Source organism: Vollenhovia emeryi, unplaced genomic scaffold (genome assembly GCF_000949405.1).
Source record: "Vollenhovia emeryi isolate VEMERY1.0 unplaced genomic scaffold, V.emery_V1.0 DF939209.1, whole genome shotgun sequence".
Lineage (NCBI taxonomy): Eukaryota > Metazoa > Arthropoda > Insecta > Hymenoptera > Formicidae > Vollenhovia > Vollenhovia emeryi.
In genome coordinates, this window is record NW_011967157.1 from 796,443 (window position 1) to 823,652 (window position 27,210).

The 27,210-nt window shown below is 42.8% G+C and overlaps 5 protein-coding genes across 12 annotated transcripts in view; 2 read left to right on the forward strand and 3 right to left on the reverse strand.

The window, feature by feature from the left end:
- LOC105561307 (oxidative stress-induced growth inhibitor 2-like) overlaps positions 1 to 8,410 on the forward strand; it is a 25,815-nt gene extending 17,405 nt beyond the window's left edge. For all 4 annotated transcript variants that reach the window (XM_012011170.1, XM_012011172.1, XM_012011169.1 and 1 more), the window contains 6 exons: positions 3,060 to 3,182; positions 4,404 to 4,858; positions 5,116 to 5,369; positions 5,453 to 5,709; positions 5,867 to 6,274; positions 6,403 to 8,410. In XM_012011170.1, coding sequence (XP_011866560.1) covers positions 3,122 to 3,182; positions 4,404 to 4,858; positions 5,116 to 5,369; positions 5,453 to 5,709; positions 5,867 to 6,274; positions 6,403 to 6,644 — 1,677 coding nt within the window. In that variant the 5' untranslated portion in view covers positions 3,060 to 3,121 and the 3' untranslated portion in view covers positions 6,645 to 8,410. The remainder of the gene's footprint in view (positions 1 to 3,059; positions 3,183 to 4,403; positions 4,859 to 5,115; positions 5,370 to 5,452; positions 5,710 to 5,866; positions 6,275 to 6,402) is intronic.
- Positions 8,411 to 8,510: 100 nt separating this feature from the next.
- LOC105561309 (syntaxin-16) lies at positions 8,511 to 10,575 on the reverse strand. Of its 2 annotated transcripts, none has more exons than XM_012011174.1 (5): positions 10,478 to 10,575; positions 10,183 to 10,401; positions 9,809 to 10,016; positions 9,491 to 9,747; positions 8,511 to 9,319 (listed from the first exon to the last, which is right to left on the reverse strand). In XM_012011174.1, the coding sequence occupies exons 1-5, from the start codon at positions 10,556 to 10,558 to the stop codon at positions 9,110 to 9,112; spliced, it is 975 nt and encodes a 324-aa protein (XP_011866564.1). In that variant the 5' UTR covers positions 10,559 to 10,575; the 3' UTR covers positions 8,511 to 9,109. The 2 variants fall into 2 exon arrangements, with proteins under 2 accessions (XP_011866564.1, XP_011866565.1); XM_012011175.1 differs by having other exon boundaries at positions 9,282 to 9,365.
- LOC105561308 (protein bcn92) lies at positions 10,563 to 12,480 on the reverse strand. Its single transcript, XM_012011173.1, has 2 exons — positions 12,230 to 12,480; positions 10,563 to 11,942 (listed from the first exon to the last, which is right to left on the reverse strand). Exons 1-2 carry the CDS (start codon positions 12,310 to 12,312, stop codon positions 11,744 to 11,746), a joined length of 282 nt encoding a protein of 93 aa, XP_011866563.1. The 5' UTR covers positions 12,313 to 12,480; the 3' UTR covers positions 10,563 to 11,743.
- Positions 12,481 to 12,610: 130 nt separating this feature from the next.
- Positions 12,611 to 15,535, forward strand: LOC105561310 (probable phenylalanine--tRNA ligase, mitochondrial). Of its 2 annotated transcripts, none has more exons than XM_012011177.1 (5): positions 12,611 to 12,657; positions 13,443 to 13,643; positions 13,722 to 14,455; positions 14,837 to 15,129; positions 15,216 to 15,535. In XM_012011177.1, exons 2-5 carry the CDS (start codon positions 13,639 to 13,641, stop codon positions 15,504 to 15,506), a joined length of 1,323 nt encoding a protein of 440 aa, XP_011866567.1. In that variant the 5' UTR covers positions 12,611 to 12,657; positions 13,443 to 13,638; the 3' UTR covers positions 15,507 to 15,535. The 2 variants fall into 2 exon arrangements, with proteins under 2 accessions (XP_011866567.1, XP_011866566.1); XM_012011176.1 differs by lacking the exon at positions 12,611 to 12,657 and adding an exon at positions 12,717 to 12,828.
- Positions 15,536 to 15,948: 413 nt separating this feature from the next.
- On the reverse strand, positions 15,949 to 27,185 carry LOC105561315 (probable phospholipid-transporting ATPase IIB). Of its 3 annotated transcripts, none has more exons than XM_012011183.1 (12): positions 26,926 to 27,185; positions 21,334 to 21,478; positions 20,978 to 21,250; positions 20,642 to 20,884; positions 20,374 to 20,562; positions 19,725 to 20,311; positions 18,676 to 19,092; positions 17,876 to 18,420; positions 17,559 to 17,799; positions 17,274 to 17,440; positions 16,986 to 17,189; positions 15,949 to 16,894 (listed from the first exon to the last, which is right to left on the reverse strand). In XM_012011183.1, exons 1-12 carry the CDS (start codon positions 27,096 to 27,098, stop codon positions 16,761 to 16,763), a joined length of 3,318 nt encoding a protein of 1,105 aa, XP_011866573.1. In that variant the 5' UTR covers positions 27,099 to 27,185; the 3' UTR covers positions 15,949 to 16,760. The 3 variants fall into 3 exon arrangements, with proteins under 3 accessions (XP_011866573.1, XP_011866575.1, XP_011866574.1); XM_012011185.1 differs by lacking the exon at positions 26,926 to 27,185 and adding an exon at positions 24,841 to 24,974; XM_012011184.1 differs by lacking the exon at positions 26,926 to 27,185 and adding an exon at positions 21,906 to 22,175.
- Between the last annotated feature and the right edge of the window lie 25 nt (positions 27,186 to 27,210).

Genomic DNA, 27,210 nt, shown 5'->3' on the forward strand with positions numbered 1-27,210 from the left:
GTATTGTAGACCAGCCTTTAAAGGATCGTCTACAGTAGACGAAGTAAGCCTGGCGTAAGAAGTAAGAGTAAATGAATCATTTCCACTTCTTACTCCTGCTTCAGCTCTGACGCTTACTCCCGGCGAGTTAGAGCGCAGCTCAGCCAGTGCTGTAAATATTTGAAAAAAGTATGCCTGTACTTTAGCTTTTACGCTGATAAGTGGAAGTTATGGTTTTCTTACTCCTTACTGCTTACTTCCAACGTGGGCGGTCCTTATCGCAAACGTTGAGATCGCGCGTCGCCTTTTCGAGGCCTCGCGGCCGATATTTGCACAGCTTATTGTGCGGGCGTTTAGAGAGATAGCGCGCGGATACGTTGAAAAAGTACCGCGAGGTAGAGATGGGTAAAGTGCTGTTAGAGCGCTCGGGTATGTTTAATTGAAGATTTAACGTTCCGCGCGTATTGCACGGAGAGATCCTCCCGTCAATCGCGCGCCGACATTTACGTGGCCCAGTTCTCACGGGGTCTCAGGATGTAGAATACACAATTAAAGTTTCAGCGCGGATGTATGACATTGGGTCGTAGCGCGCGATTAAAATTTCAACGGAGATTTCGCAAAGAGTAGATTCCTTTACAAATATCGGAGGTGCACGGATACATATCGAGCGAGCCGTGACCGGTTGACCCCCGTCCCTCCCCTCCTCGGCGGAGACATCGTTTTGTACCTACGCGCGAAAGGAGGCATTCAGGTGACTATCGATTTAACTCGCGATCGTTAATAACGTAGCGTCCTTATATCTTTCGCGGTCTTCACGTACTTGGCGGGGGGGGGGGGGCGACTTCTTTTTCCTTCTCTACCCCATGTCGTTCTATTCCGCTCGTCCAAGTCGTTCGGACAATAAATTAATATGGCAAGTGCCGGAAAGGATGCGTACATTCGGAAAAACATGTTTTGCGTCCTGTGCCGCGCGATGATTTATCGTTTATTCGCACGTGCCGTTTAATGTGAAAGAGAGACAGAGAGCGAGAACTGCCCCGCGACGATAGAACTGATATAACTAATGCGCGCGGTGGATACTACAAATATTAGATATTCGGAGCGAACAGCGGTTCTGCAAACAAAATTTTCCGAAAATTAACCGAATTACGTCGAAATTGCGGATAACGATAACGATAATGCTCTTCGCGAGCGTCCTCGGCGCGTCCCTCGCGCGTCGATCGACGTCCGATCTCTCTCCCGCGCGCGGGAAATAAATTATATTGTCGTTATCCATCGATCCGCGATGCCCGCTCGCGGCGAAACCGCCGTTCGTCCGGTGGTGACACATGCCGGGGCACGTAAGCCGATCGCTCGGAATATTTGTACACGTCGTGAATAATGCCTCATTGTCAGAGAACCCGTGTCCCGCACACACACACGGCGGTGGCGGCGGCGGGACACTGTCGACCCTGTCGCTCGATATCGGCGCGATCGTGCGCAACAATCATTGCCATTTACCTACGATAGATTCCACGATGAGATTCCTCCGTGTTTCCCCCCGAGAAATTGCCGCTGGGACTTCGTGGCCTTTTCCTCGATGGAGCACGATAAGCGAAAAAAAAAGCTCTCTATCTATCTATCTCTTTACCGTAATTTAAAACTATGCACCGACAATTTCACCCTTGTCCACCTACACGCTCCTTTCTCGCGAACATATATCTAGTCCGATTTTTATCTCGGGTCGTTTCTCGTAGAAATGAACATCCGACAGTACCGATAAATCTCACGGGTGAGATCGGGCGCGCCTGAGCGCGGTTGGACCACTGTCAATTCTCTCTTCTCCCTCGTCGATCTTCGTTCTCGAGTGACGTTGCTATTCTTAACTGTTAAGCTTCATAATGAAAATGGACCGTGAGCGGTGCGTGCTACAAATTATCGAGACGTTCCCCCTTCGGTTATTTGCGGAGCAGGTGAAGTCAAGTGGAAGCGAAACGGGGTGATGAGTGGGGAAAATGGAGCTACGCGTAAATCGATCTCTCGATCGTTCGCGTAAACTGGGCGTCCCATTGACTCTTTCTCGATCCCTTTGTCGTACTTGAACGCACCGCCACGACGGACTCGGTTTGCAATCTTAATACATTTCCGGACTTTCTGGCCCACAACGTTGGCGGTTTCCAACAATTCCCACCCTCTCGCGCGTCAACTCGTCCGCGAACGAAAATCTGATCTCTTAATCGCATTTCTATGTTCCCCACGTTCGTTACGTTTCCATAATATTTCCCGTATTTTTACATTTCCATCCTTTGTTACGTTACATTGTTTCTGTTGTTATAGCACCACTTTCTTTCTAAGCAACTCCGTTTCGGCGGAAAGGTTTGCCGATCCATGTCACGGTAATTGTACCGGGTGAACCGGTCGAGCGTTAGAGAGTAGGAAACGCGAAGCCGGCGAAGGCCGCTAATGAGAGCGAAGGCCGCGACTTTTACTTTTTAACGGCATGCTCGTCGCTTATCTTGGAGATCTCGCGCGCTAACAACGGGATCGATACGCTTCTGCGGGTTTCATGAATTACGCCTCGTAAGAATGCTCGCGTATCGATTGTCAGGGGAGACGGTATAGCTTATTACACTTTACATTCATAAACCGCAACGTCATCCAAAAAGAAGTATTTCATGTATCTTATCGACTTTTTATACGCCGTGTAATTAACTAATGCGCAGAAAACTCCTTTATAGCTCGCTTATCTTTTTTTTTTCGCTGTCGCTAATAGATAATCGTAGAAGACAGCGGGACGCAATAGATGCTGATATACGAAAGATACAACGATCCGCAGATTTTTGCGTCGGCAGCGTGTAATGTAGCAATTTCTGCGAGATTATCTACTCGTTCGGGGAAAAATGATTGGCGCCGCGTAACGATAAGCGCTCTTGCGTAATAATCGCGCCGTTTATGGGCGCAGCGAAACGTCAAGACCAAGCAATAAAGATAATTCCAAGGAAAATGGCACGTATGGCTATTTCATTCTTTTGTAATTTCGTATCATTAGGATGTCGTTAATTCATAACATTTTTGCAATGAAGCAATCGTTCTCTTTGCAGCACTCGAACGGATCGCCAGGGGAATTGCGCTTACGCAGACGCAGGATACGCGAGAGAGAAAAATGCAGAGCTTATTTGAGGTCGACGATAACGACGTCATTTATAAAGATGTTGTCGTTATAGGTGAGTACAGAAAAATGTCCCGGGCCACATCAGGCCTCGGGATTGATTTAATAGTTCGATAAAAGAGACACGCAAAAATCGCGCAGGGGGGAGTAAAAAAAAGACATAATGTTCTCCTGTAATAACGTATTTTATATTAAGCTCAATTTACCGCAGAAAATAAGCGGGGAAACCGTCCGAGTTCTCCGACGAATAATCCGACCTAATTTTTTAACGTGCGTACACGGGAAAAAATGATGTATCAACAGTATCAATGTAATTGAAATAAAATTGTTGAAAACACATCAGTATTAATGAGTGAAAAACATCAGATAGTTGTCTTAATAATCTGGATATATACACTGAGAAAAAAATGGTCGATATTACTAAATATGTTTAGCTAACGATATTTCATTAATTCAACTATATACACGGAGAGACCGATATGGTTATCACATGTCTAATTAGGGTTGGCACAACCCCAATAAATAGTAATATTTGGAACAGCTATATCTGTGGTTGTCATACCCACATTGGTATGATAAGTAGTGGAGACAACTATATGCGTTGAAAGTTACTTTATGAAACTATCTATTTACAGTTACAGTTTTTTCGCTGCAAATGTAACTAGTTGAGCAAATGAAACTATCTATTTACAGTTACAAGTTAGCAATTCTGAAAAGTAACGCGTTACAGCTAGTTACTAAAAAAAAGTAACAAATCATTATTTCGCAGTTACTGTCTTGCAATGAAAATAAAAATATCAAATCTGCGTTTGAACTGTAAAGTGTCGATAAAAGCGTTTATGTGCAAATGCAAGACCTAATGCGATCTGTGGAAGTTTAAAAAATATATAAAGCAATGTTTATTAATGTAACTATTAATGTAACTATTAAATTAGTTACTAGTTATCGAAAAAATGTAATTGAGTTAAGTTACAGTTACAGATAGAGAGAAAGTAACGAAGTTAAGTTGGAGTTTCCCAAAAGAGGTAACTGTAACTTCGTTACAAGTAACGAGTTACTTCTCAACCCTGCATTTCACTAGTATAACGTACGGTAAAATATCAAAAAACTCTCGTACAGTTCTTCGAAATGCCACGTTGTTCCACGATTACACGATTTTCAGGATAAATTTAACGAGGAAATTGTCTCCCCCCGTAAGATTCAGAGCTCGTTTGTCGGAAAAAAATGGAGCAATTGGTCGCGCATTGAAATACCCTACGCTATCTCTGATCCTCAGGAAACGGACCGAGCGGGATATGCCTATCGTACATGCTCGCCGGAAACTGGCCTTACTACACCGGCGAACCTCATCCCGGCGACGATATGCTGACTGCGCGGTTGCAGTTCTGCACGAGCGGCAGCGAGGAGCGCGGCGACGCTCCGGACGACGCGAACACCGACGTGACCAGCAACAATCGCCACCAGTGCTGCAAGTCCGGTGTCGGCCGGGCGCAGGGAGGCGGACTGGCGCGTAGTACGCGCTGCAAACTCGAGTGCCTGTCCTCCGGCATCGAGGGCAGAGGCGGCGGCCGGCCGCTGGCTCTTCTCATGGACCAGCTGCAGCATCCGTGCGTCGACGCCGGCCTCGATGTGGCCTCGCTCCTCGACTGGAGCTCCGTGGACGAATATCCAGAGCACAGGATCGTGGATCATGTTGTTCTTGGCAAGGGTCAGCCCGGCGGTGCCTGGCAGGTTCGTGGCGAACGATTCTTCCCTCCTTGCAATCCTGCAAATAATGGATTCTCCAGAAGTGGATCCGCGAAATAAAATGGCAGGGAAAATCTTAATAAATGGAAATATCTAATTATTGAAAAATTAAAGACCTTAAAAATTTATAAGGCCGATAACAGTATTTCTTAACTCTTAATGCAACATATTTACATACATTGCGAAAAGTTCTTTCAGTGTTATTTAGTTTAACGCTTTTTTTTATATGATTATCTTTTTAGTCTATGGATCCCAATGTACTGACCATCAGTCTGAGTCGCTGGATGTCTCTGCCTGATTTGGATCTGAGGCATTGGGAAAAACTTGTCGAGGTCGAACAGTTGCAAAAGTCGGTCTTAGCCGCGGAGAATGACGTGTATGCGCGGCTAGAAAAACTGAGCGTTTGTAAAGCGTCTAGTCGAGTTTCCGTGGGTACCGTAGCAGCTTATTACAAGGACTACGTGCGCAGGAAAGGCTTGAAGCAATACTTCCGATGGTACATATTTGAAATGTCTACGGCACGAATTTCCGCAATTGACACCGATGACACAGTCTTTTTCACCCGGCAATCTGTTGCAGCGGGACCACAGTTACCTCGGTAAGACCGAACTCGGACTCACCCGAGAGCAAGGGAGGATACAATTGGATTGTAGACGGGTACGAGAATAAAACTGGAAAGCGGTTTCGGTATCGGTGCAAAAGGGCGGTTCTTGCGACCGGCACGACCGATTTGTCAAATCATCTGGACATCCCAGGGGAGAATACGAATCCCAAATGGGTGACGCACGATCTCAACGATTTGGAGACTCGATTGGGACGTCTGGTCGGCGAGTATGGTACGTAAACGCAGGGTTACACGAAGAAAGAGAGATTGCACCTAATTCGGCGATTTTTGCCGAAAGTTTATCTCCTATCTCTCGCACAATCGATAGGTTTGTTACATAGATAATTCGTTCGCGATTTGTTCTCATTTGAAAAATCGTTAAACCATAGGCATAGATTTGATCGACGAGCAGACCCCACCCGTGTTGGTAATCGGAGCTGGTCTGAGCGCAGCCGACGCGATTATGGCCGCGCGCTTTCGAGGTATACCTGTGCTACACGCGTTCCGCAATTCGTTGAACGAATGGGGCAAACAGACAGCCGAGAGGATAACTACTAGTTACGATCGACTGCAATGGCTGCCGGATTCCATATATCCGGAGTATCATAAGGTGTACGAGATGATGGCTGACGGAGGTACAAATTATCCTTTATACAAGTCATTGCCTGGATACACGCTTGTCAATCTCTATGAAAACCGCGAGAATGGAAACACGAATACGAGGAGGATGGTCACCCTTTCCGCTCCGGACGGTCAGCTGCACACGTTTGAAGTATCCATTGCGGCTATTCTTATCGGTAAACATAATATGTGTTTCTTAACGCTATAGTTGAAACTAGTAAAACTTGTAGAATAAATATATGATTGCGGATATTGAAGCGTCAATTGGCAAATTCGTTGCTGTATTGAATATAATTTATTTTAGGATACAAGCCAGATCTGTCATACTTGGAAGGTGGCGGCGTGGGATTGGGTAAATTTGCAAGCAAGCCGATCGACAGCAAGTCAAATCCAATTGAGATCGACGACTTCACGTACGAGGTGATCAACGCGCCGATAAAGGGACTTTATGCATTGGGACCTCTAGTCGGTAACAACTTCGTTCGCTTCGTTCTCGGTGGTGCGCTTGGAATTCTGGCGCACATTCTATGCACCACAAATACCTGAGAGATCTGACAGCCACTCGCGCGACTCGGTCGTATCTTAGCAAAATCATTTTATAATGTAGACACATTGACAACGGCATCATGTGACTTCTGCTCAATTCGTGTGAGTGCTGAATAGCTACCCTCTTAGTTTTTAAAATTTATACGAAGAGATTGCTCGGCAAATCTGTTTGTACATACTATTAAAATTATTTTTATATTCCTTTCCATATTACCCTTCGCGAGGAAACGACTACCGATTTTTAATTGTACATACGACTATTTAATTGTTCCGTCGGAATATCTCCTAGTGAAAGGTAAAGGGCGAAGAGATTACAATATTTACTCAGCGAGTAGTGACTTACAACGTGCGGAAAAAGATGACAGTTCAAATGCTACCTTAGATCTATTTTAGATCTGTTCGCGCTTGTTAACATTCCATTTAATAAGGAAATTATCTATGGAGGATGGTATCGATAACGTGAATTGCACCTAAATTTGACGATTGTCACATTATTAATGAATTTGTCACAGCTATGCATTATCTCTCCATAAATACACCCTTATTAGATTCCACATCTCGTAGAGTGTGTATACAGTTAACACATAACTGTTGGAGTCTGTATTGTAACCAGTTTCGTAAAGAAAAACGAGTAATACAACGAAACTCTCTACATAAATTCTGACATGCGTACTTAGGATTAATCTATGTTTGCCTTGTTACGATTAAGTTAAAAAAATGTTTTTTTATGCACATTTGTCTATACACGGTTTGCATATAGTGAGAACACATCTCACAAAGTGAATTAGATGATTACAGACATTTCAGTTTTTATGTAACATCTTTGATCCGCCGTGCAATATGCCTTTACATCTCTTATTAATAAGCTGTGATTACTTTAGTGAAGTAGGCTAGTAATGCTCTGTTGTTAGTATAAGGTATATGTACGTAATACTACCTTTTCAGTACAAAACGTTTCTACGAAACTTATTTTTTTATCACTTGATAGTTTTTATTTATACTAGATTTAGAAAAAGTGTGCTCTATTGCTTATATTTTACGTGATTTTATTTATGATATGCGGTACATAATTATGTACGATTATATATCAGTTAAGTTTTATATTAATTAAGTTTATTTAGTTTAATTATTTTGAAAAAGAGAAATGTACTTTTCATAATTTTGTTATATTTCGAACGGAAATTTTATTGCTCTTTGATAATCATGGAAATGCGAGAAATACTTTTTTGTTATGTTAAACGTGCGGTATGCAAACTTATATGTTAATACGTACGTAACAGTAAGCCTAAAATGTATTTAATATAATGTTACGACAAATTTGATATTAGCGGTGAGGCGAGGTACTGTAGCGTATACAAGAGGTGAAGCGAACATTAAAGCGTATCATTTGTAATATAGAAATATGTGGTTTTTAGAAGTTTTATTAATACGAAAGTTGATATATATTGATATTAGCTAAATGACGACAGGGATACGTATGGATACAAGAATACTTAATACGCAATCTGTGATAGGCAATGCAATGTTCAAGAAGATGCAATGAAGTAGAAGGGACTACGTAAATAAAACTTGAGTACATTATATTTAGTAGATATGTATTTTTACATGCAGAATGAGGACCGATTTATATAAGAAATATTAGTATATTATATGGTTTAATTTAGACGAAAAACAATGAAGAAATCATTATCTGTCTCTTTGAAAGAACGGCAGCGGATAATCCCACTTGTCACAAGAAATTCTCAGTAAACTTTTAAGTACCAAGAGAAGATGTCTTTGTTATTTCTTATGATTTTTAAAAAAAGATTTGTAACTTACACAGACCTTATATAGATATTCTGTATATGTATGTATAAGAAAAAGGAGTTTATAGGACTTAATCAGTCATTATTTTATTATGGAATGATCATTTAACAATTGGATGTACAGAACAGTTTACAATACGGGTATAAAAAGTTAAACCGCACTTCTTTTCCATCGTTGCGATATTACACGGAAATAAAAAATAATTTATACATTGTCGCTATAAAAAAATATACATTTAAGTGAGATAAATAAATTATTCTACGATGAATCTTATTTTTGCGATCACTCTTAGTATACACGTATTAGAAATAAAATACAGCGGGATTATCTAAATAAAATTGCAGGGACTGTTACGAAGGATCGTTTTAAAACTAATTTATACAGAGCGAGATTAGCATTGATTAAAGGGATTAATGCCACATTCATAGCTGATTATTTCTATCGTATTAATCCATAAACAGATGGACCGAACAGACACATTAGTAATCGTACGAATACATTTTTTTTTGCCCGACAATAAAACACTTGAGAAAAATTGCACGTACTATTTTGAAAAATAGCTTTCCATCATTATATACAACAAACTCTCTATAAAGATGTTTCATCTTACAGAACACGATGATAAATACCAACAAATATACTTTTACGTTAATTTTATTCTACGTTTTAAATATAACGAACAAGAAGCTAAGTAATATGATAGAAGCCGCGAGGACCACGATGCAGTACAACTTTTTATTGGTTTTCTGATACGAGTCAGCTTTCTTTAACTGTTTGTAGCCCTCCTGTACTTGTACTTGCGTTTGCTCGATGTTGTAATCGATCCGATCTAAAATAGTACCCTGATCCTGTACCATTACCGCAAGATCCTGCGCATAATAAAAGTCCAGAGTTTTATTCGAGGTCTTGTTGCCACTGACAATAAATGTAAAATATCAAAATAGCATTTTAAAATTGATCCCGGATCCAAGGTATTTACTTGCTGCATTATAATTGTTATCATAAATATTCACGAATGCGCACAACAGCACGTAACTTACCTTGAAAATATGCTTTAAGTCCCCTATACTTTGAACTATACTTCCAATCTGTTCCTCCCTCTCCATTGCTAGCTTCATCCTATTTTCCGGCTCCTCCAATTGCAACAAGACCGAGTCCTGCCTTTGCTCATACTTCTGCCAATAGTCACCAGTTGCCTCGTTTGATTCCGTCAGCCAAGAATCGGTCGCTACGTTGTCCAAAAGCGATTGGTCTTCCGCGAAGAACAAGTTGTTCCTCTCTTCCCTTGATTTCACCTCTGCAAAGAGTTGTCGGGTGTAATGCAAATAACGTATTTTTACATCATACGAAGGACATACGTGTCAGATAGTGATTCTGCGCCGCCCTGTATAGAAGACCTAACTCCTGCAGGGCAGTCGAAAGTGCCATTACCGCGCTGGCAGCCAGCCGACATTCCGCAGGCTTGGTCTCGTGTCTGCCAGCCGACTTAATTGTTTGTACTTGTCTGTAGCCGCTGGAAAACGCGCGTCCGATCTCTCGTGTCAGTTGCTCCATTTGCCTTTCCTCCTGCGCAGCGTTATAAAAACGTTATTTCAAATCTTTAACGTTACGCTTGCCACGAGACGTAAAAGTTTCACTCGGTTAACGCGTTTTTCTCTCGCGAGACGAGTGAGTTTTCTCTTTAAACCTGCCGGTCCACAAGGACCGGATTACAGCGAAGGAATTGACGAACCTGAGACGTGTCGTCCAAGGTGGGCCTGGTGAGCTGCTTGGAGTGCAGCTCGACCAGGCTGTCTATCTTCACCCGTAATCTGCTCAGGATGTACTGCGTCTCTTCCAGAGCGTCCGCCCAGGCGGGCGGCGCACCGCTGTCCACGCTCACGCCCTTCAGCTCTACATTGTCGGATCCGCCGGAGTCCGATTCGACCAGTGCCGCGCGGTCGGTTAGATTCTGAAAGAGCGCATGGGAAGTATGACAGAGCGAGGACGAAAGCGGCTACGCGTTGGTGCAGGTTAAGCGTACGCACCTGTTCGGCGTAAATGTGCCTGCTCTGCAGAGCGTTGTTTCGCATTAAAACGAAGGGCTCGGTTAAGTTTCTCGTGGCCATTTTCCGCTCGTTATCTCTCCGTATCGCAACGCGATTTATCTCGTAATCATCTCACCATGAGCCGCGCCGCGCACCGGATCAGCTGTCATCTTGAAACAGCTGATCACCAGGCCTGTTCTGCCCTCTCACTCTCTCTCTCTCTCTCTCTCTCTGTTCTTTTCAGCTTTGTGTTTCTCGCACCATCTATGTTTAGCAGGTTACATTATTTGACTATTGATAAGTTTTAGAAAAAAAAGCGAAATTGTGTACCAACAATTAACTTATCCTATTTTTACTATTGTACTAATTTGTATATTTAGTACTTATACTATTAATATATAACTTAAATACTATTACTAATTTGTAATATTGATAAATGAAAGATGATAATAGACAGTGCGAACTGACAGAGGATCTTGTCAGTGAATTGCCCTGGTGAAAATCTCCCTCAGAGAATTTTTATACGAAGTGGTACACTTTTCAGAAATACTGAGAAATTCCACTTCTTTTCTTCTAGAACTTTTCATATATGTGAATATTCTGAGATACAAATGTGTGAAATTATAGAATGAGAAATATCAAAATATTTCAGAATTCAAACATATGAAAGATTCTAGGAAAGATATAAACTTTCTCGGTACTTTTCCAATTTGTATCAGAAATCTGAAAATTTTTGTAAAAAGTTATAAAAAAAATTATTGAAAAAATCTTACAAATTCTGAAATTTGTATAAAACTTATGAAAAACTAAAAAAAAAGCGTTCACCAGGGTAGAGTATTCCCTACCGTTTTCCACATTTCTATTTCTATTAAATCATGGTTTCTGTAATATACAGTTCACTGATTTCATAGAGGGATACATAAACAAAATGTTACAACATTAACAAGATTTTATTTCTTAACAATTTGAAAAGCATTCGCAATATCTAATTATATATACACAACACATACAAATGTAAAAATGAAATATCGAGCTACACATGGTCATACGAGTGGAACCCTGGAAGCAGAACCTGCTGAATATGTTTCGTACCGATATTTGTATGTGAAGAAATGATGACGTAATCACAACTTTAAATTACACTCTTTGATAGATGCAGACCGTCAATGATCATTGCATCTTAATTTTAGCCTGTCTCTAAACAGGTGCGATATTAAACAGTAAAAACAGGTGCGATATTAAACTAAAGGTAACCGCGATTGTACTCTATTTCTCTGCGTTGTGTAGTTCGCTCTTGGTTTCAATCACTAGAGGCCTCGTGCCGTAGAGATCGCCCAGTATGACCTGCTTCTTGATCATCGATAGTGCCTCCTGCCCTTTTGCATAACACTGCCCAATCTTCTCTCTATCTCCCAGCGCCTTGTTCTCTTTGAATTCGTGCCGTATCTTTCGCAGAGCGTACATTCTGAAAAGTGTCAACACGATTATTACTTTTCATGCACCTTCTATCAATAAAAAGGCACAGTTAAATGCGCTTGATAATCCAGATTGCAATTATTTGTAAAATAAACCAGATTTTACATTTCTAATCCAGATACAGGAGACTAACATATTAGCGTAACAGAATTCTCGGGGATAAAGTTCTGAGTAGGGTTTCTTAACAAAAAAATATATATTTTTGTTTTTATGTAAAAAGACAAAGGCGATTCATCTCTTAGGCCTTAAAAAATTGTCTCAACGGTATTACATTACCTGTAATTGTACGAGCGCCACTTGCCGCTTTCTCGAATTAAATTTCGATAAAGGCTCAGAACCGCGTCTCGGCTAGGACTCATTATTTATAAAAAAAATACTCAGAGACCCAGTGCAATCTAAACGAAACCGGCGACTCTGCCGTGGCACATGGTTATGTGGCGTATTGATAATTCGAGATCTCTCCGTTCTTCAGAACTGAACTGACTGCACTGGAGAGTTCAGAGTTTATTTCTCTCCCTCCCATTGACGTAGGAAATATCTGGACGGAGCGTAAAGTACCCGGATGGACGCGGGGAATTGGCTCTGGAGGGTGAGGGGAATCTATCGTCGCGGCCATCTTGGTGCCGGATATTTTATTTTGTCACATTATTATTATTGTTCTGGTTTTGGCTCCCGGCTCACTTCATATTTTGTCACATCGTGAGGTATTTATCAGAGAGAGCCTATGAAAGATATAAAACTTTAAACAGTGCAGCCAGTTGCACTATAAAGAGCAGATGTCTTCGATGGTGTCCCTGCCCCCTGGCCGAATGGCCTCGAGATTGGTTGTTGTGCCTCCATGTAGATACGCGGATTCGTGCGAGCCACGATTTAATGTAATACCGCCAGTTGACTTAGATCTCGACATAAATATCGAATTAAATAACGTCACTTATTTACTATAAGCTCCACTCGACGCATGTCACAGCAATATTCCGATTGACACTTTTTTCATATAACCTCTATACGCTCTTTGCAAATTTTTTGGAGTTGCAATACTAACTTTCACGAGCCGGAGATACGCTCCTTGCCTCTGGAGGGAGATTGCACACAATTTTATTTCTCTCTTTTTACATTACAATATATTTCAGAATATGAGTGTTTTTGGCTCTGACGAATAATACGATCAGATGAATTAAAAAGGGCTATGAGCTGTTAATATTATATAGTATATATATTTTTTTGACACTGCCACCTTGTCACGGCTCATAGCCCTGTTTAATTCATCTGACATTTCAAGAATAGTTCAGTATAAATAAATATGCAGAAGTGTGTAAAAGTGAGAAGCTATCTTTTTGCGGTTTATGCAAGCTGCGTGTGCACGCGAATTTAGTCCCCATATTATGAGATAGGCTTCTAACGTTAGATAGCAGACTCACCAGCCAAATTCAATGGCAAATCTTTTCTCGCAACGATTGCACGATCTAATAATCAATTTTCTACTAAACAGATTTCACTCAAAGGGCAATCAATCAATTCATGATGAAACCAACAGAAGATGCCTGTTAATTCAGTAGCAATCCCTGCTATCTCATATCAGGAACTTGTAGAGGACTTTCCTCTACTGAAGTAATCCTGAGACCAGTGTAGGCCGGTGTTCACGACGCGCAGTCCCAGTTGCAAACGGGGGAAATAAAAATTTAACAATGTTGTACGCAGCATCAGAGCATCTTTTATTCTTCTCCGGTGGAATAACTTGATCCTTGCTGAAGGTATATTTTTTTTGCAGGTACATCACGTGTCGCTTTTGCAAGGAAACACTGAGAAACGGTGTTAAGACGGCCCGCGGTGTTAGGAACGCTGCCTCGGTTGCCGCCAGCATCGACAAGAGCAACGAGCTGGCGCTCCTGGGCCAGAAGTACACGACCGACGACTGGACGAACATCACTCCGAATATCATCGCCAAGCTGGGGAGAAATCTGCACGTGCAGCAGCACCATCCGCTCTCGCTTCTACGTCAACGCGTCGTGAATTACTTCTACGGACGGTTCCGCGGCACGAGCGGCACCCCGTCGTTCAGTATCCACGACAACATATGTCCCGTGGTCACGGTCCAGCAGAACTTCGATTCCCTCCTCGTGCCGAAGGATCATCCGAGCAGGAGGAAAACCGACTGCTACTTCGTGAATCAGGACACGCTGCTGCGGGCGCACACCACCGCGCATCAGGCCGAGCTGATCTCGATGGGGTTGAACAATTTCCTCGTCGTCGGCGACGTGTACCGGCGCGATGAGATCGACAGAACGCACTATCCAGTCTTCCACCAGGTCGACGCGGTCAGGCTGTGCACGTCGCGGGAGGTGTTTCACAGCGTGGACGACTCCGAAAGTCTACAGCTGTTCGAGCACAGGGGGACGGAGAGCGCCGAGAAGCAGGCCTGTCATAGTCTGGAGGCGGTGAAGGTGATGGAGCAGGAACTGAAGAGCACTCTAACTAGTCTGGCACAAGCTATCTTTGGGGAAGGTAGTGCCATTGTTTTAACATTTCCGACGAGCGCGCATCTCGCCCAGATAGCACAAGGGTGAACATAAGCTCATAGAGAGTTCATTTGAAAGGATACCTACGAAATTAGAAAACTGAATAGCTGAAGAATTCTTGAAGGACCAGCCACAATCGATTCGTCTTGAAGTTTTCGTCAAAAGTTCATAGCGCATGTAACTTTCCCAGTCGTTCTTATTGTATTCTTCTATGAATTCCTGAAGGATTATAATTCAGAGAGGTAGAAAACTTGAAGAATACTTAGCAAATACGCTGTACTATCTGGGCGTCTTCAAACAGGACTGCTTTGTCACAATTTTTTTTCATCGAAATAGCCTAAAATTAACTCGAGTGTCCTGTCGACAGACGTGCAATGCCGATGGGTCGACCAGTACTTCCCATTCACCCACCCGTCGTGGGAACTGGAGATATTGCACAACGACACTTGGCTTGAGATACTCGGCTGCGGCATCATGCGCCAGGAAATTCTACAGAAGTCCGGTGCCGTGGATCGGATCGGATGGGCATTCGGTCTCGGCTTGGAGCGTTTGGCCATGCACTTGTATAATATTCCAGACATCAGATTATTCTGGAGCAACGACGCGGGTTTTCTGAATCAATTCAAAGTGGACGATCCTAATGCACGTATCCAATACAAGGTAAGAGCCATTCAAATTATTAAAATGCTCTATCTATACTTAATTAACTTTATCATTTATATATGGATGAATATCTAACTTGTTAGCCCGTCAGTGTGTACCCACCTTGTACCAACCACATGAGTTTCTGGTTGCCGGAAGACGGAAGTTACTCTTCTCACGACTTCTATGATATAGTTAGAGAAATAGGCGGTGACACGATCGAACAGATATCATTAATAGACGAGTTCGTACATCCAAAGATGAAGAAAACGTCACATTGCTACAGCGTGGTCTACAGACACATGGAGCGCACATTGACTCAGAGAGAAGTCAATAGGATTCATGAGAAAATAGAAAGAGCGACAGTCGCTAAACTCAATGTAGTTATCCGATAAAGTTGAGAATAAAATGTTTTCCGAACAAACATGAGTGACTTTTATGCGCGAGCCCTGCGAAGTAGTGTACAAACGATTGTTACAGTAAAAGGAATATATTATTTTATTTGCGAATAAATTAATTATAAATGTGTTACATTAGCAAACAATAGTCGTCTAGGAACAACTATATTACCTGCGGTATGTCTCACATTAGAGATAACAACGATTACAGTTATGTTCTACATGCTTGCAATATATACATGAATATAAAACATTATGTAATCTAGTATTATTATTAACTTTTATGTGCTTAGAATATAAATTATAACAAAAGATATGCTATTTGTATAGACATATTTTTAAGGGGTAAAATTAAAAAGGAAACTTGTCTCGAATCGTTTTAGAGACTGAAGCTTCTTATATTACATATGTAACATGAGTGCAAAAAATGCCGGTTAGGTTTGACTCGCGAAAATCACAGTTTTATTTCTCGATACTCAAATTCTAGACCTTAATCGTATTAATTCTAGCCATTTTCTTTAGTAAAATGCATTTAGTTATTGTTATACAAATTAAGATTATATTGATCCATGCGAATACTCGAGGATTTAGATACATGAGAAATACTGTTGTGCACGATTAGAGAACGCATCGAATTAATATTTCACAAAATATGATATATATATATATAGAGCAGTTATATATAAATATCGCAATATGTACGTATAAACACATAAAAATGGAAGATGCGATCCTTTTGGCAATGCGTTCAGAAATAAATTAATACACAAACAAAAAATATAAAGAAAATCAAGTATAAAAAGTCATGTATTTAATCTAAAGCCAAGATGCGTAGAAGATAAGCTTGCGGGAAGAATTAACATTATGCGGAGAGTTGTGAAATTGTTTCGCTTATAACAAGTTTAATCCAATCCATATTTCCTTAAAGTCGGCGTGCAGACACGATATAAGAAATTTGGAAACTTTGCCGGTTTTCAGTTTTTGCGCTTATTACTTCCTGCTACGTTAGTCCTCCTTAGGATTAACGTCGTAAAAAATTGATTGTTACAAAAATAGTTGATTGCTATAAGACGGTGCATATACTGCATTTTCTTATTTCATTAAAAATTATTTCAATTGGATTGGATTTGGGATATTTTAAAACTAAACAAAATTTGTATACAGTTTTATAATTTTTTGCAAGTTACGATGTTTGATGTTTTATCCTCCCTTGTCATCTATACGCGGACGAATCAATTTCCGCACAAGATTTTAGGATAATTTGGTGTAACTGGGAGGCGAAAACTTTTTCCTCAAAAATTTCAGGATATACAGTGGCATACACGAGACCAACGTTATCACCAATACCTTCCATAAGAAGTCTGTTGTTTTAATAAATTCAGCATCTGCAACAAGAAATAAAATGACGAGAAAAATATTGTGCATGTTAACGATGCGAGTTGAAATTCAATTATCTCTTAAATGCCATCAACTTACCAAAGTAATCCTTCAGGACGACCAACGATAATAAATAGAGCGCTAGAGAGAAGATTTCTGCAAGCATCATTATGTGATGCCAGGTTCTAATTGTTAAAGCGACCATTATTAATTCTGTCAAAACTAGCGCTGAAAAACTTATGGCCACTATATGAATGAATTCGTCCTCGAACATTATAAGAGCACCGTACATAATTACTCCTCCTGGAACATTCGTCAAAGATGTAACATTTTGTTATTTTTTTTACAACACATGCATTGTCTAGATTTCATTAAAACTATACGTACCTTGATATATACTTATCAAAACCCACATAAAAAATGTTTTATACGACAACGAACGGCCTTTACTAAGCTCTTTATAAAGTTCTGGATAGGTAAGCGCTATCTTTCCTGACACGTCTTTATCCAATACCAACGAAAAGACGGGAAACATTGTATATATCGTGGCGTACCTACAAATTTTTATATACGTAAAATTTAGTACATTAAGAAGTTTTGCCACACAAGAATTGCTGAGCTTACAGCAAGTTTGAAGATTACTTTTTTACGAACATACTTGAATATACTTACCCAACCATAAGAAAACCTTGATATAAGGCAACCGAAGACAAATAAAAGACTGCAGAGAACACAGCTTGCATAGTCGAGATTATCAGACCACGGTGTATAACGAATTGACTCAATGCAGCCGATCGTTTATAACTTCTTCTGCCGTGGACTAGTAGTAAATTTGCGAGATGACTGAACTGAGAAATTGAAAAATCTGCAGCTAGCGATGCTTGTCTTCCTTCAAGACCCTCAAGACCTATCCCTGTAAGAAGACGTAAACTGTAATAAAAAAATATCTGGCGGAGATACTTGGATTAGTTAAAAGATTAGACAACTACCAGCGTCCGCGGCTTGTATCATAGAGACGTCGTTACCGCCATCGCCGACGGCCGCCGTTCTTTTCTCGGTGTGTCTCTGTATGAGACTCACAACTTCGGCTTTCTGCGTGGGAGAGCATCGGCAGCAAACTACGGCGGGTGAGCTGCAAGCGAGCTCCAGAAATTCTTGCTCGTAATACTGCAAGCACACCTCCAGAGAGTCGCCGCTGATAACTAAGGCACAATCTTGCTTCTTGCGAAATGTATTCAGTTCCAAATGAGCGTCGGTGCGCGTCACGACAGACTTGAAGACGTGCAGGCCCTGGGTGCGCGACACGAGACGCGAGGATTTCGCTATGCAAGTCGCGGTCTCCAATTTGTCGCCGGTCAACATCCATATCTTGATCCCGGCGTTCCTCAAGAGTTCCAGCGTAGGCCTCACCCTGTCTTGCAGCCTGTCCTCGACACCGGTTACACATAACAATTCCATCTCTCTCTCGAGACTCTCCACCACCGCGGCGACCCTCGATACACGGTCGCTGACGCTCATTCTCGCCGCGTTGTATCTATAAAATATATCATATAATTCGGTCATATATTAAGTCAGCGATTTCCATATCAGTGTGCCGCGAGGATATTTAAAAGATGTAATATCTAACTGTTTAGTCAGGGGCACTGATTATTTTTCCTTTAGAATCTAATAATATAGAATATATTTTTTAGTATACAGCAAAATTTTAATAATTAATTTACATCTGCCACGAGAAAAAAAAGGTTGAAAATCGCATCAGGCAATTGTAATACTCTTAACGATACGTTACCTTGCTTCAAAATCGAGATACTGGTCCTCGGTCAGATTTTTCTTTGCCACGACCAACGTTCGGAGACCTTCGCGCGCCATGTTTTCGCACACCTCATCCAGCCAGTCGTTATACTGCACAATACCAGACATCACAACGTCAGCGCCTTTCAAGTAGAAAATGATCTCAGAGCTGGACTCCTCCTTCACGATAATTCCCATTCGCTTGGTCTCCGACGTAAACGGGAATATTTGCAGTATCGTGTAATTCAATACTTGACCGTTCAGAGTTTTCAACTGCATCGAATTTAGGTCCCGCTTAATCAGAGCCAGTCCCATTTCCTCCGTCCACTTCACCAGAGCTACTTCGTCCGGGCTCGAAGCCTGATAATTGCGTTTCTGTTCCGGCGGATAGTAATGCTGATCCGCCTCCGTTTGGCTGAAACGTTAAAGAATAATAAACTTAAAGTAAGACCCCTGACTACAACTAAACATATGAGAAAACGCCAATGTGGGTCACAAGGCAAGATGTAGGTAGCCTAACTTGTAATTTTTATATTTTAAAATGTGAATTCATATACCGTTTCTTTCCGCATTTGTTCTGCGCGCCGGTTTCTTTCCGGACATAACGCAGTTTTCTTAAGCCTTGTGTCCACGATGCTAGAACCTGGTCCAAGTTTTAGTTCCGAGAAATATACAGCCAATCAATTTATAGCTTTTATGGAATAGCTGCAAGTTGATTGGCTACACATTTCTCGAAACTAGAACTTGGACCAAGTTCTAACATCGTGGACACAGGCCTTTACGGGTGGAGTTATTATCGTCAGCAAATTCACATATTCAAATCGATAAACGATTTGTAATTATATTAAAAATGCTACATTTTATCATTGAATGCTAAATGTAGCATAAAATCAATGCGTAAGAAAACCGCGTTATGTCCAAAAAGATCTTGCCTCTTGACCCACATTGGCGTTTTCTCATATGTTGAAACGTCAAAGTTCCCATTGAGGATTAAAGGACGAGAGACATCAAGGAACTTTTGCGACTGACTCAATGAGAGATCGTTACCTCTGAATGGAACCTGTATCTCCGGTTTCCACCGTCTGCACGCTCACCGAGTCCAGATTCGTGGATTTGTTCACCTCGTCGTACACCGGGGTCACGTTGTGGCACAGAGCCAGGGCATGCACGGCATCGTAGATCCGGGTGTTCTCGGATCTGCGGACCTTCCCGCTGTACGCAGACGACATCGGCTTCACCGGCGAGTGCTCCGTGTCCGTGGGATAGTAAGTCTTTAACACTGACGTCACGTCGTCGAACGTCTCCTGGCCGTAAGATATCGTACCCAGGTGTAACTTCTTGAACACCATCTTATTCTGCGTCAACGTGCCGGTCTTGTCGCTCAGCAGATACGATATACGCCCGAGTTCCTCCGGAATCGTGGTCGTCCTCACGACCGTGCCGGCGATATCCTTATCCCTCTGTATACACCATGCGTAAAACGCCTTGCCCATGTCCAGGTTTACTCTCAAGCTGATCGGTATGATGTAGGAAAACAGCAGGACGAAACGGAACATGTAACGATACCACGGTCCGCTGAATCCTTTTAAGCACATCATTACAAGCGCGAGTCCTATCACCGCGCAGAACAGCACCTGCCGAAATACAGTTAGAATGTACAAACGTTCAGTGAACGCGTATATCAATCTTTACGTACCTTCGTTAACTGATTGATCTCTTTATCGAGCAGGCCAACTTTCGATCGGATTTCCGAATGATTCATCAGAGATCGCGTCTCCTGACCGGTGTAGACGACGATACCAAGTGCGGAACCAGACGCCACAGCTGTGTTGGCCCATAACGTGTTGTCCACACCCAGGCTCTCTTCGCTGCTGTACCCGTCGTACTGGAAAGAACGGACGGTTACACGGAGAAAGCCGGGAGGTCTCGGAGCGAAGCGACAGGGGGAAAATTAAATTTCTCACCCTTGAAAAGGTGCCGATGAAGCTATGTATATCCTTCTGAGGCTTCTCAACGTACAGACTGGCCTTAATATCAAACAGCTGAGAGTTGCTCTCCAATTTTTGCGTTGCAGGCACTGCTAATCTCAATTTCCAGTCCGTTTCCCCGTCCAACTGGTCGGTCCGCACGAAACACGCGCCAGATTTTTCGGTTGTGCGTAATAATACTAAGTCGGCTGGTACTCTTTGACCCTTCTCTACTATAACCTGATAATCAGAAGAAAAAAAAGGAGAGAATCGTCAGCACCTCTGCCAAACCCTCGACGCAACAAGAACAACTATTACTGGAACATGACTTACCAAGTCGCCCACGCGCAATTTCGAGCTTGGTACTAATTCCGGCGTATTAAAACCTCTCACTAGTCTATAATATTTTTGTGCGTTGACCTCCTTGTCCCGCTTGTACCTTCGAAAATCATCGACGGCCTCGCGGAAAATCGTCACGGTTAAGACGAAGCACAGTGGCCCCCAGTACGTATACAGGTACCCTATCCTTATGTCTGGTATAAATTGGGATATAGCCATGAGCAGAAAGTATAGATTCAAGAAGAACTTGAACTGCTGAAAGAGGACCTGGGAAACAGAGACGAGTATTATCGACCGCGCCGCCCTTTCGGCGATCGAAGGAGAATTTCTCCATCGAGGGGAGAGCTTACCAGAGGCAGGAAAGTAACAACGTTGTATTTTTGATTTCTTATAACATTAGTGGGGAACTTCTCGTGCATAGGCTGCCCGATGTGGATAACCCTGGCTCTCAGTTCCCGTTCTCGGCAGCATCTCCTCCACATCCAGGTGCAGCATCTGCAATCGCAAGAAACGATCCCGACTTGACAAGGGCGGCAAAGCTGACGGAACGCGAGACCCCCGGCAGTTCTCTCTCTTCGGCATTCGCCGAAATATCGTCGGATCGAAACGTTATCCCGATTCATCGACAAAGCGCGGCCAGCTTTGTCCCATGCGTAAGAACTCGGCCAGTCAAACAGAAGACAAAGCGCGACGCGATCGATGATCGTGACAATCAGTCTCGAGCGTCAAGAAGCGTGGGTATAAATAAATGCGCGGTCGTCCTACGTCGTCGATCTACGTGTTCGCGCGTGGACATTGTCAAACGGTCGTCGTCGGACAGCTGATCGAAGAATCGCGCGGAAGGAGAGGGAGGAGGGGAGGAGATGAGGAAGACTCTCGCGTCGCGAGGGACCGTCCAGGTCGCGTCGGGGATATACGTCACCTCGACCAGGAGCTGTAATTCCGCGGTTTGGATATCAGCGGGATGTCCTCCTTGGACATCCTTATAACGTTGCTCTGCGTCTCCATTTCGAGGCTACTCCGCTCCAGGGGGGAAAGCCTGCGGCACGGCTCACTCGCTGGCGAGCGCGCCTCGTTCGCCGTTTCCTCGCGTTCCGCGGAAACGCACTATCCGACACAATCTATCCGAGAGAGCGTTTATCGTTATTCGATCTATCGGCGGAGCTATGACAGCTATGACATCACGTCGCGGCCGTGGAACGCGCGATTCCGGCGAGACGCGCCAGTCGCGAGAAACGGCCGCCCGATTGGGCCGCGTCCGGTCGGTACAACAGCGTCGGACCAATGATCCGCCGCCGGGAAGCCCGTTGAAGCGTCACAAGCTGCCCCCGGCGCGTGAACGAAACATTTGAAACTGTCTTCCACCTTCTTCTTCTTCTAATTATGACGCCCGGCTCCTGATAAATAGTAGCCGACACGGCCACGACGAACCAATAGACGTTGTAGAATTATAGACGATTAATTGTTGATATTATACAAAGCAGGGGATGATGCAACCCCGCAGGATCAAAACTTTTTCTCCTAGGTCAGAAGACGTGTTTGTACATACACTCCATGTCCCAAACGGAACTTACTGTCTTCCACCGAGGATCTCAATTCCTCTCAGATATTTTGAGAAGGATTCTTCCGAGAATAATTAAAGAAACCCACGCTGCAAGTTGAATTTTTAAATATGCAATGCGTATTATCACAATTAGAAAAAATTGTAATCTTTGGGGATCGAAGATATGTCAGTTTATTACAATAAAAAAGAAAACTCGACCTCTGATGACTCAAAGTAACGAGATAGTAATTGCCTCAATTAAATATCTCTGCAAGAAAAAGACTTGCGACACGTCTAGCAACAACATACGTGAGTGGCAATACGAAAAATCTTTGGGGGATTGAAGGATATATCGGTTTATTAAAAAAGGAAACTTGACCTCTGATGACTCGAAGTCAGTGCCGGTTTTAGCAACATTGGCGCCCTGAGCAAGATTGTCGTGGCGCCCATTCAAATTCAAGGGCTCGAAATTCTTGAGAAAGAAAAGACAAGGCGATAATATCGAACGACGAACTCCATTTTGTTTTTATATTTTAGGGAATCTCTCTCACTCTCAAACTACGTGAAACCAGACAGCGGCGCCCCTACAGATTTGGGGCCCTGGGCGATCGCCCAACCGCTGGTACTGCTCGAAGTAATGAGATAATTGTTGCCTCAATTAAATATCTCCGCAAGAAAAAGACTTACGACACGTCTAGCAACGCTAGGAAACGACCATCCTTAATTCAACTTGATGCCGCACGCAATAGAACAACGTACGTGAGTGGCAGTAAAAACAATGTTAATGGCAATTACCGGAATTCTACAGCCGGTCGGGCTCGCAACTGTTTTCGTGGCGAGCGAGAGTTTCTCGTTTACACACGTACGCGCGTGTAATGATTAAGGCATTGTTATTCCATCGCGAGCCGAGCCCTGAATACCGGCTCGTGTTTGCAGAATATCCCGCCCGAGTAATACAAGGGGGCGTCGAACGGGGTCGGGCGCTATTTCGGGCGCGCGTAAACGCGTGGCTTTCAATCGACCGCGCGTTGGCATCGCGCAAGATCGAGGGCCGATTGTTCCAGTGTCGGCTAACTTTTTAGCCCTTTCCAATTGTTCCCCTTACGCCCGTTTTCCACCAACGTCGTGTAACTTTGATAGTTTAATTTATCCTTTGTCTCCCCTCAGGAAGAGACGAAAGACGATTTAAACTAAGATCAAAGTTAAGCGAGATGTTGGTGAAAACCGAGGTAGAGCCTCTTTCACCGACCTCGATTAGTTTAACCGACGGCTAAAATTTGCAGGGTGCCAACAGAAAATAGAGGCGAAGGATAATCATGTCCATTGGAGAATCTGTTAGAATCAATTTCGCAAACGTCGGTTAACTGTTAACCAGAGTTCAGTCAACTCCCTATCTTTTTCTATCTTGTTATCTAAGGCCCGGTTTTACCAACGTTGCTTAACTTTAAGCTTAGTTTAACACGTTCTTCGTCTCTTTCCAGCTGTTACTTTAGAAAGAGGCAAACATGAATTAAACTAACAATAAGATTAAAGTTAAGCGACGTTTGGTGAGACTGGGCCTTAGCCTTCCTGTAAATTTCAACCGTCGACTAATCTTAAAGCCTTGTGTCCACGATCCAAGAACTGTGCCCAAGTTCTAGTCCCGAGAAATGTGTAGCCAATCGGCTTGCAGCTTTTCCGTGAAAGACAATGGATGTTCGGCAAAGGGTAAAAAGTTACCCGGTGATAGGTAACAATCGAGCCATTGATCTCACGGTGAAAGCTTCTAGCACACCAAGGGATCTTAACTCACTCACACCATAAGATCTTGGACCAAGTTCCAGCATCGTGGACACAGGCCGTTACGTATCGTCTTACGAGGATGTCTGGCGTCCGCTATACATGTATCGCTGTTACTCGAATCGGCTGAAGACAATTAATCCCGTCGCGTCTCTTTCTCCCTCGTCTCAATCGGGACGTAGAGACTGCTGGTGCATCGGAGACGTTGAAAATAAAACATGAGGTCTGCAGTCGATAAGCGACGAGGGAAACGGATACCTGAGTCGCTTGCGCGGTTTGCGCGTCGCGTTACACGTCCATTTATCATGGATCGGGCGCTCTTTTTACTTCGTCACGTCTTATTTTCTACGTGTGCGTTTGGACGCGAAGAAAGCAGCGAGGGAAGATGCGTTTATCGCGAAGAGATAAAAGGCTCGACGAAACGCTGCGCGCGTGTCCCTCTGAAATCGAACAGTATTAGTTAATAAAATTACTCGATCGGCGAACTTCTGCCGCGACGTATCCCCGCGTATTGATCTGCTGCTCGAAATATTACCGTCTGGTCCTTTCGCAGGTGCCCCGCATCATTTTGGTGGACCACGAGCGATGTCCTGTTCGTCGTCGCTGCACTTTGTCTGTGCGCTTTTACGATTTCTTCTCCGTCACTTCGTGTCGCACTGACAAGTGTCGCGTCGAGGAAAGAAGTTTTTTCCTTATCGATTCCCGCTTTAAGACACTCCTCGTATAATGCCATATATACACACGTACGTCGTTTTATTTATACGACGTTATTTTATCACACTGCCGATAATCTACCGGGAACTGGTTAGGACAGTTATTCCCGGCGAACAAATATAGCGCCGGACGAAAAAGATTTTGTATAAAGTTCGAATAACTATCGAACGAAACGCGAGTTTCGGTAAGGATTAAAGTCTGATCTACAATGTGCTCTTTGCGCCTAGAAGCATTGTATTTTATGTAAGTGAGTCAAAACGCTTAAGAAAAGTTTCGACAATATATAATGTGCAATTTATCAACTTGCACTAATTTCGGAACGTATTTACTGACAGTAAATTAGAATGTTTCCAGACGTAAAGAGCACATTGTGGATTAGACTTGGATGCAAAGCACGTGGAATGTGTGGTACTAATTTAATCGATCTCGTAAATCGCAGTTCGATGAGGATTATATTGATTTCTCATTAGAACTCTCCGGGCGCAAGTCAACACGATCGCCGCTCGCGCACTAATAACGTAATGAGACAACCTGAATCCCCGCGTAAACATTGCGCTATATTTTGTTACAGAGCGTTCTAAACTTGGTCAGCTACGGATCTTCCTGCGCATTTTACGTTAACTAACGAAATGAACAATCTCAAAAGTCAAAACTGATGTACACGAGGGAACTCCAGTCCATTCTGAATTTTTCGCGAATATATTTCAGCAATTTCCTGCACATTGAATGTTCAATTTTAAACGTTAAAAGTAAATTAAATGTATCCGAAGAAAATTCATTCGGTTCTAAACCTCGCGAATATATTTCAGCAACGGTTCTTCCTACATGTTTTACACAGGGTTGGGAAGTAACTCGTTACTGTTAGTTACTTTTTTTTGTAACTCTAACTTAACTTCGTTACTTTCTCTCCATCTGTAACTTAACTCAGTTACATGTTTTCGATAACTAGTAACTAATTTAATAGTTACATTAATAGTTACTTTTTTTTAAACCTCTACAGGTCGCATTAGGTCTTGCATTTGCACATAAACGCCTTTATCGACGCTTTACAATTCAAATGCAGATTTGATATTTTATTTTATTTTCATCGCAAGTAACTGCGAGGGAACGATTCGTTACTTCTTAAGTAACTGTAACCGTAACGTGTTACTTTTTAGAATTGGTAACTTGTAACTGTAACTAGTTACATTTTTAGCGAAGAAACTGTAACTGTAACTAGATACTTTTATAAAGTAACTTCCCCAACCCTGGTTTTACATCGACTAAAAAAATGTTCAATCTCAAACTTTAAAAATGAATTAAAAGTGCATTGAAAAAAATGTATTCCGTTCTAAACTTGGCGAATATACTTCAGTAACGGGTCCTACTGCGTGTCTCGCGTTAATTAATAAAATATTCAATTTGGAACGTCAGAGGCCAACGTGTAGGGAAAAAATGTATTCCAAATTAAACATAATTAGTATTCCGCGACTCTTTGCAATTGTTAAGTTTAAACTTTGTTAAAATTTAAAAACGCCGCGTCATTGAGAATTACTGCGAAGGAAACTAAAAATTATCAAGTGAATACCAATTTTCAAAATAAACGACAGCAAAACGTGAATTTCATTACAAACCATAATCGTGGGCAAACAAAGAAATATCTACGCACGATTGCACGACGTGTGCACAGTGCACGAGGCTCATCGAGCGATAAATCGTGCGAATGGAGAGAAAGATTTCTTTAAGCACCGAAACCCCGTTGGAAGATAGCAATTCCTAGACAGCGTGTAGACAAGTTTCAGGGTCGTTCTCGCGATCCGGGCGATAAGAAGAGCGATAAGGCGGCGAGAGTCTCTATTGCAGTCGCTCGGCGAGGAGGAGGAGGAGGAGGTGGAGGAGGAGGAAGCGGGATGACCTGTAGACTCACCCGCAGAGGCAGCTCTTCAGGTACTTGGAGCAATCGGCGATGCGCCGTCGCCTCGACGTCAGCTGCCGGATGCTGTCCCCGGACGGCTGCAGCAGATAGTCCGTCTCGTCGTCGTCCATTTCAAAGTCCCGCTCGTCGGAGCTGAGCCGCAACGGCATCTCCTCCAGCCTCATGGCGGAGGAGGCGTCGAGGCGGCGGCGCGCTCTCTCGTTCCCCGTTTTCCTACTTTCTCTACGTTTCTTTTATTTCGCTCTCCTCTCCACCTTGCCGCCCCTTTCACGCTCG

Excerpts from the sequence above, each read along its gene's own strand:
- LOC105561309 (XM_012011174.1), bottom strand. The coding sequence starts at position 10,558 with ATGGCCACGAGAAACTTAACCGAGCCCTTCGTTTTAATGCGAAACAAC. Across the intron at positions 10,402-10,477 it reads GGCACATTTACGCCGAACAG|AATCTAACCGACCGCGCGGC; the intron begins GTGCGTACGCTT and ends GCGCTCTTTCAG. Across the intron at positions 9,320-9,490 it reads ACTTAAAGCATATTTTCAAG|GATCTTGCGGTAATGGTACA; the intron begins GTAAGTTACGTG and ends TATTATGCGCAG.
- LOC105561308 (XM_012011173.1), bottom strand. The coding sequence starts at position 12,312 with ATGAGTCCTAGCCGAGACGCGGTTCTGAGCCTTTATCGAAATTTAATT. Across the intron at positions 11,943-12,229 it reads TGGCGCTCGTACAATTACAG|AATGTACGCTCTGCGAAAGA; the intron begins GTAATGTAATAC and ends GACACTTTTCAG.
- LOC105561310 (XM_012011177.1), top strand. Across the intron at positions 14,456-14,836 it reads ACAAGCTATCTTTGGGGAAG|ACGTGCAATGCCGATGGGTC; the intron begins GTAGTGCCATTG and ends TCCTGTCGACAG. Across the intron at positions 15,130-15,215 it reads ATGCACGTATCCAATACAAG|CCCGTCAGTGTGTACCCACC; the intron begins GTAAGAGCCATT and ends CTAACTTGTTAG.
- LOC105561315 (XM_012011183.1), bottom strand. The coding sequence starts at position 27,098 with ATGAGGCTGGAGGAGATGCCGTTGCGGCTCAGCTCCGACGAGCGGGAC. Across the intron at positions 21,479-26,925 it reads CTGAAGAGCTGCCTCTGCGG|ATGCTGCACCTGGATGTGGA; the intron begins GTGAGTCTACAG and ends TTGCGATTGCAG. Across the intron at positions 17,190-17,273 it reads TTTGATAAGTATATATCAAG|GAGGAGTAATTATGTACGGT; the intron begins GTACGTATAGTT and ends CGAATGTTCCAG.